Genomic DNA, 7,201 nt, shown 5'->3' with positions numbered 1-7,201 from the left:
GCACCTGGAAGAAGCTCAGTCCATATATTTACATTCTACTTGAACTACAGAGTAAACGTCTGTTGAGGAGCTCAGTACGGTTCTCATGGTTTAATGAGTCTTCTTTACAAAGACACTATCTTGCTGGGAGGTGACAAACCCTCAGAAGTGGCATCACATGCTGGCAAGTTGTGAATGAGAAAAACACATCACTGACTTTTAACTGGAATTGAAGCAAGTTTTTCAGGATAGATCAAAAATGCAACTATTTCAGCATTGGGCACTAAAAATGTAAGTATAGACACAGCCTGAGGCACTACCTCCTTTTACAAGCAGAATATAAAATCCTAAAGCTCTTGAGAAAATCTGCATCCCACAAACATGAATCAGCACTGACAAAGCTACTTGAATTACAGCAGAAACAGGTAAGTAATCCTTCTTTCCACCATCTTGCATTGCTAACACCTCTGGCATTGGTAATTTGTGGGAGCCAACAGGCACCTCAGGGTCATGAAGGAAAAAGGCAGTGCCTGGAAGATTATAGTGTGGTTGACATTTAGGCAAAGGCCATGTGCGATCTACTCCTGATTTAGAGGAACATTGGAATTAAACATGAAGGGTGAACTGAAACAGTTTCTAAGGGAAAAGCAGGTGAGAGCACGTACTTCAGAGAGTAGGTACCTGTAAGAGCAGGTACTTTGGATCTGAAGGTTTATGAAGCTGGTTGGAGGAGGTGATCCATTGGAAGGGCTCCACTTGCACTGTATGTGCGTTCTTGCAGCATCACAGGCAAAACTGTCCTGAGCTGGGGGATTTTCACCCTCAAGCACACCAGCCTTTCCTCTTCTTTCGAAGAGAGAAACCCAAAACCTATTTTAATGTACATACACTTTACAATTCTATCCCCACCACCAGGGAAGGCAAAGACTTAACCATGTAGCATGGGTTGTACTGGGGATTACTAATTAGGCTATGTAATTAGCGCTCACCTGTTTTTTTCTACCATGTCTTCTCACGAGACCCCAGTCTTGTGTTCCCTTTTTTTAGTTTCCTTGATAAATAAAACACAAGGATCTTTTCCAGTTTTTTAATGAGAGATACCATATTCGGCTGAATTTCACAAGGACCTGAAGTCTGGGGTGGGGGAAGGCAGATGAATCACATCTGTCTGTATACAGCCTCTCATATGGGGACTCCTGCCTGCTACTGTGGGACTAAGAGTATGCTGATTTCATGGCACCTTTCACATTTTATACATCTGTCTTGTCCAATCTTAGTTTTATTTATATTTCTCTACAATAAGACCTTTTTTCAACAATTCTGTTATTGATCAAACCAACCTTGTATCTCAGCTGCATTAACTAAAAATGCAATCGTGCATTGGAATTTAAAAATAATGACAACTTTCTGCTGGCTTTGTTTTGAGCCTCATCCAAATGAACACTATGGCTCCTTACAGTCGTATTTCAGAGACATTTACTTACTCTATTAATTTGAGGCTTTTTTGCAATTTAAGATTAGGATTATAGTTTACCATTAATGTACTTCAGTATAATGCGGCTGTCATGTTCTGCAAGATCTGTAATGAAATAGTATATGTAATTGTAAATAGTAGAGATGATTATAAAGAATAAGGAAAGTAGAAAAGTACATGAGAGAAGTAGAAGCTTAAAAAATGTTGATGACAGTGGATATTTAAAATAATTGGTTAATTTAGTAATCAGTTACATTGATGTAAATAGGTCATATTTTGTCTGTGTTGCACTATGTTCAATTATAATTTTCCATTATAAAATTGATTATTTTTTGTTTCCCAATTACAACATCTTATGAAAAATATTAAATGGTGATCTGCACTTGGTGGCTTCAGCCTGTCATGGCCTCCTCAGGAAGGCAGATGTTATCTGGCTAGGATCACCTTCCTAGGGACTCATTAGTTAACAGGGACAGAGCTCCTCCAGAAGGTGATTCAGAGCATGACTTTAACAGGGTGCACTGCATTTGGTTTTCTTTTGCACAAGACCTTTCTTCCATTTACTCCTATTGTTAAACAGCTGTTATCTCAATGACTTTGCATTGCAGTATTCAAGCCTGCAAGAAGAATGATTGCTGCTAGTAAAATGCTCATTTGGCTTGGGTTTCTCATAGCGATCTTCATATTTAATTTTATTTCTTTGTTGGTTACAACAATGACATGAGACCTTTCCCTTTGTAAAGGACTTATTATCCAGCAGGGAAAATTGGTTGTGCATTGTTCAAAGAAAGTCAAAGAAAGTCCCAAATCCTGAGCTACAGAAATGTTTCCATTTGCCTTTTAAATGAATTTGTTTGAGCGTATCTGTAAATAGATTTTGGTTTTGTTGTGGTTTTTTTTTTTTTCATTTGCAGACATATTTCATGGTAAAACTCATTCAGCAGACACATTTCTCTCTCTTACATATATCTCATGCTTTCACTCATACTGGAAGCACTGAGGAGTGCAAAAATTCAGGTAGGGAGGAAATTAATTCATAAATGTCATTATGTCTGTGTAGAATATTGTCATTCGAGAAAATTTCAGCTCTGGAATGTCAACACCTAACATAATTTCATCCTTTACTGAAAAGTCCGCCACATGCTGAAACTACAAGGAAGAATGACACACAGAGAAATTAATAGCATTATATTTAGTAACAGACAAGTTATAGAATATGAAAATTTGGTATTACTGAAGGACTATTATATTCTGGAAGAGACCATTCCGTTTCTTACCAAGTGGAAAAATTATTTCTGTGGCTTACTCTTATCCATGCAATAAAGCCCCTGTGTGCTTCACAAGTCCAAAGTGTAAACTGGTTGCTCATAATATATGCCTCTTTCATGGCAATGGCATTACAGTATGACTGTAATGATTTTGTTTATGAGATGACATCCTTGTTAGTCTTAGGTTTCTTAGGATGTTGGGTGGGGTTTTTTTGGAGGGGGTCTGGGTTTTGTTGTTGACTTTGTTATTGTTTTATTTTGTGGTGGTTTGTGTGGCTTTTTTCTGGAGGGCGGTGCTTGTCTTGTAACTTGAGCACAGCTGTGGGACTTGAGCAGGCAGTGACAGTTCTGCAGGAAGTCCTGGTATTCTGTGATACAGTTTGAGTAGTGTTTTGGCAGCTACTGCCACCCCATGGTTTTCCATATTGGATGAATGCTGCAGAGCTTTAATATGTTACATTTCTCCAGAAACTTCTTTTAGGTCGGAGAGAAGACAATGAATATTGACTTTGTCTTACTCCCTCCTTCTCTATGTCCCCTTTCCAGAAAAATCCCATCTGCAAAGAAAATCTAGTATGGCATGAGCGGTCATAGGTGGCATTAGGATGGCAGAGTCCTTTCCACTGTATTTACAACTATGCAATTGAATATTAATTTTGGTTCCCTGGGTTTTCACTAATTGATTATATCTGTTTTGGCAGGGTATATTTTGCCCTTTTTAAAAGGAGCTTCAAAATGTACATCTGGAGAAAGCTTCTGAAACCTATTTCTTAAAGTTGCTTCTGCTTTGGGAATCTGTGTTTACATCATAGATGCTACATATAGACAGATCTGGGTTAAAGCAATCTGGTCTAAACAGAGTGTCCTTTGAGCATTGCTTTCAGCAGAGCTTTGCCCTCCAGACGCCAGCAAGTGCCCAGCTGAAGGCTCTGATGTGGAAAGTTTCAGACACCATTATTCCACTCATTTCCCTGTGTCAGCCAGGGAATACCCTTGGTGGGGAAGAAGATTTTTTTTTCCTTTTGAGGAAGTGGCAAGAGGGATTACCTCTCATGTTGTATGCCTCTTTGAGGCTGGAAGCTTCTTTCCCTTTGACCAACTCAACTGAAACCAGGCATCAGTGTAGGCAGTAGAAATTAACGCAGCTGGCTTGTGGACAGACACATTGGACTGTGGACTCACTCATGTATTATAGTGCATAGGCATTGGTTTCCCTGATATATTACTGGGGACTCTCAACTTCCATTCCCCCCCCCCTCCGCTCCCAACCTCAAACCTATGCAGTTTAAGAAGCATGAGAGAGCACCCACTGCTCTTTATCTGTTTTTTCCCAGCTGATATGAAACTTGGATCCCCTTTCCTTGAGCCGGACTCCCAGCGCCTCCGCTGCCGGCTCGCACCGGAGCTGGCTCTGGGGGCTCCCCCAAGCCGGAGCGCTCCCCGTTGCCGCGGTCAGCCTCCCTCTCCTGGGGGCTGAGCAGCTCCTCTCCGCAGTCACCTGTAGCTAACGCTGCTTTTTCTGCATTCCTCCGAAAAACAGCTATTCTCAGCCCCGATCCCTTCCCGCGTGTTTTACTTAAGCGAACCAAATGTCCATGTTCCAGGAGCGGAGATGATGTTGCCTCTCTGGGAAAGATGCGGTCTTCCCTTTCCTTGTCGCTTCCCTGCGCCCCACAGGGCTGCAAGCAGGGGACCGGGAGGTGTGGAGGGCTGGCTGCGCTGCCCCTGCCCCCGCCCCGGGGAGGAGCCTCGGCCCCAAATAAGGTGCGATTTCACCTTTCGGTTCGTCTTCCCGGAGCGGTGCTGGAATTACGGCCGTCCCGGTCCCCGAGGCGACCCGGTTCTCTGCTTGTGGCTCTGCGCTCCGCCGGCGGTCCCCTCTCCCAGACCCGACGTGGAACGGCCGCATTCCCCCCTGTAAAATGAGGGGAGCGGGATCTCCGCGCGGGCAGCGGGAGCTGCTGTTGCGCCTGTCGGAGTTCAGCATGGAGGGAGGTAAAACAGCCACCTGAACGCGGAGAAACGCCCGAACCACAACAAGTAGTCTCGCCTTGCTGGGCGGCACGGAGAGCGACTGGGGCCGGAGTCCACCCGGGAAGAGAAGCCGCCGTCGCTCCTCTGGCAAAGGTAACGGCGGGGCGGCGGGAGGGACCCGCGGGGCTGGCGGCGCTGATCCCACCTGCCATTCCCCGAGATGCGCGCTCGGCTTCGTGATTTGTCTGAGAAAGTAGCGAGGCGAGCTCCGCACAGACAGCCTTTCCCGGGGTTTGCTTGCTGCCTGCGCTTATGGAGTGCTTGGTATTTCTTCCCAAAAAGCAACCCCTTCCTCCCTTCTGCGGTGGGGGCGGGGGAAGAGGAAAATAGCTAAGCCTTCCTTTTTTTCCCCCTCGTTAAGCTGTTAGGACAATAAAAGATAGATGCCCATTAAATAATTAACCTCACACTTTCTGTTCCATCAGCTCGGTTCCCGCAGCCCCGCGAGGGAGAAGGGGGTGGTGACGGTGGCGGATCCGTACGCGGGAGAAGCAGCAGCAGTGCCATTTCGGTAGCCCGCTTCCAGGGGAAGCGGGAGACAGTGCCCGGGGCGGGCAGGTGGCAGAGCCCTCCTCAGAGAAGCGTGCGGAGCTGCCCGGCGGTGGGGCTGGCCGGCGGGGCTGGCCGGCAGGGCTCTCCCGGAGTGCGGGTCGGCGGGAGATTTCGGGGATGGAGGGGGCTGGGGCAGGTCGCAAAGGCGGGGAATAGCCTCCCTGCGTGGTGCCTGGGGGCTTCTCCTCTATTTTTTCTATTTGCGTTTAAGGCAGAAGCTCGTCTCCCGCGGACCTGCCGGCGACCAGCTGCCCCCCGCCCAGCGACCGGCGCCCCCACCCAATCCCCGCCGCAGTCTCCAGCGCTCTCCCCAGTCATGTCCCACCCGGAGCGATGGGGAAGCTCGAGGACAACGAGAGAGTGATCCTCAACGTGGGGGGCACGCGGCACGAGACCTACCGCAGCACCCTGAAGACTCTGCCGGGGACCCGCCTGGCTCTGCTCGCCTGCGAGTCCCAGAGCGAGTCCCCGGGCGGCGAGGAGCGGCCGCCGCCGCCCCCCAACCCGCCGCCGCCGCCGGCGGGCGGCTGCCCGGAGCCCGGCAGCGGCTGCAGCCCCCGGGGCAGCGGCGGCACCAGCGAGTTTTTCTTCGACCGGCACCCAGGGGTCTTCGCCTATGTGCTCAACTACTACCGCACCGGCAAGCTGCACTGCCCCGCCGACGTCTGCGGGCCCCTCTTTGAGGAGGAGCTGGCCTTTTGGGGCATCGATGAGACCGACGTGGAGCCCTGCTGCTGGATGACCTACCGCCAGCACCGTGACGCCGAGGAGGCCCTCGACATCTTCGAGGCACCCGACTTGCTGACGGGCGAGCCGCCCCCCGACGGCGACGACGACGACCTGGCCGCCAAGAGACTGGGCATCGAGGACGTGGGGGCGGCCGCCGAGGGCAAGGGCGGGCGCTGGCGGCGGCTGCAGCCCCGTGTCTGGGCGCTCTTCGAGGACCCCTACTCCTCTCGAGCCGCCAGGGTAAGCGCCGCCGGCCGGCGCTCCCGCCCGGGGGCTAGGGAGGCCGGCAGTCTGCCGAGGTCCCCTGGAGAGGGAGGCAGGGAAGTGGGGCATCAAGGGGAAGCTCGCCCTGCTCGGGGTGTGAGTGCAGAGTGATGCTTTTGGTGGGCTACTGCATAGCGGGGACGACGGTCCCCGTGAGGTGATGGTGCTTTTCTCCTCCACATCTGCAGGTGATGTCAGGCAGCATGGCGGTCCCTCTCTGCCAGCATCTTCCCCATGGGAGTGCACATGGGGTGAGGTGGGAGCTGTGCCCTGGGGAGCCTGCAAGGGATTCACGGTCACCCCCCTGGCCTGGGTGGGGGTGTGGAGGTGTATTCGCTGGGGGACCTGTTTGTGTGTGTGTGTGTGAACAGGAACAGCCCCAAGGTGCCCTCATCCTCCCTGAGCACCTGCATGAAGGGGCCTTTGGGGCCAGGACGGCTGGCCCGAGATCTTGGGTTTGAGGTAAGGTGGTGGCAGCGACACGGGAGAGTGATCTCAGCCCTTTCTCAACTTTGCTCTGTCTACACTGGTAGGTAATCCTGGTTCAACAAAAGTAAGTGTGACAGGGGTTTACCCTGGCTCTTTCTCCATTGATTTCTCAGGGTGACTGTCACTGGCTCTGTGACTTGAGGGTATGGGGATGAGACAGTAAGTGATCATACTGACTTTCTGTTATTTGGATAGACATTTTACGTTTTGATGCTGACTACTTTCTACTTGGATGATTTGGATTTTAGTTCTGTCTTTTAGTTGCTGTTGTCAGGTGCGATGCAGGTTTGCTGTCTAACTTGCTTTGGACCAAACAAATGGTTGTAATTCCTTTGTAAGATATATGCAGTGGTGTCTCAAATTTAACAACAAGAAAAGCAACCACCAGCAAATCCTCCCTGGAATACAAGAC

At 49.7% G+C, this 7,201-nt stretch overlaps 1 protein-coding gene across 12 annotated transcripts in view; it reads left to right on the top strand.

Annotated features, from left to right (window-relative positions):
* The first annotated feature begins 4,107 nt into the window (after positions 1-4,107).
* The window catches only part of KCNC2 (potassium voltage-gated channel subfamily C member 2), a 269,296-nt gene continuing 266,202 nt past the window's right edge, over positions 4,108-7,201 (top strand). For 3 of the 12 annotated variants that reach the window (XR_003533654.1, XM_027679726.1, XM_027679734.1), the window contains exons 1-2: positions 4,110-4,848; positions 5,519-6,276. Coding sequence is in view for 11 of the 12 variants with exons in the window: in XM_027679726.1 (XP_027535527.1) it covers positions 5,641-6,276 (636 nt within the window). In the remaining variant the exon portion in view is untranslated. Of the gene's footprint in view, positions 4,849-5,303; positions 5,357-5,518; positions 6,277-7,201 lie in introns of those variants that run through there. The other 9 variants (XM_027679730.1, XM_027679727.1, XM_027679733.1 and 6 more) reach the window with 9 other exon arrangements.

This window comes from Neopelma chrysocephalum, unplaced genomic scaffold (assembly GCF_003984885.1).
Source record: "Neopelma chrysocephalum unplaced genomic scaffold, ASM398488v2 Primary Assembly neopelma1_59, whole genome shotgun sequence".
NCBI classification, from domain to species: domain Eukaryota; kingdom Metazoa; phylum Chordata; class Aves; order Passeriformes; family Pipridae; genus Neopelma; species Neopelma chrysocephalum.
The sequence above is the reverse complement of the archived record's forward strand: the minus strand, read 5'-3'. Positions and strand labels throughout refer to the sequence as shown.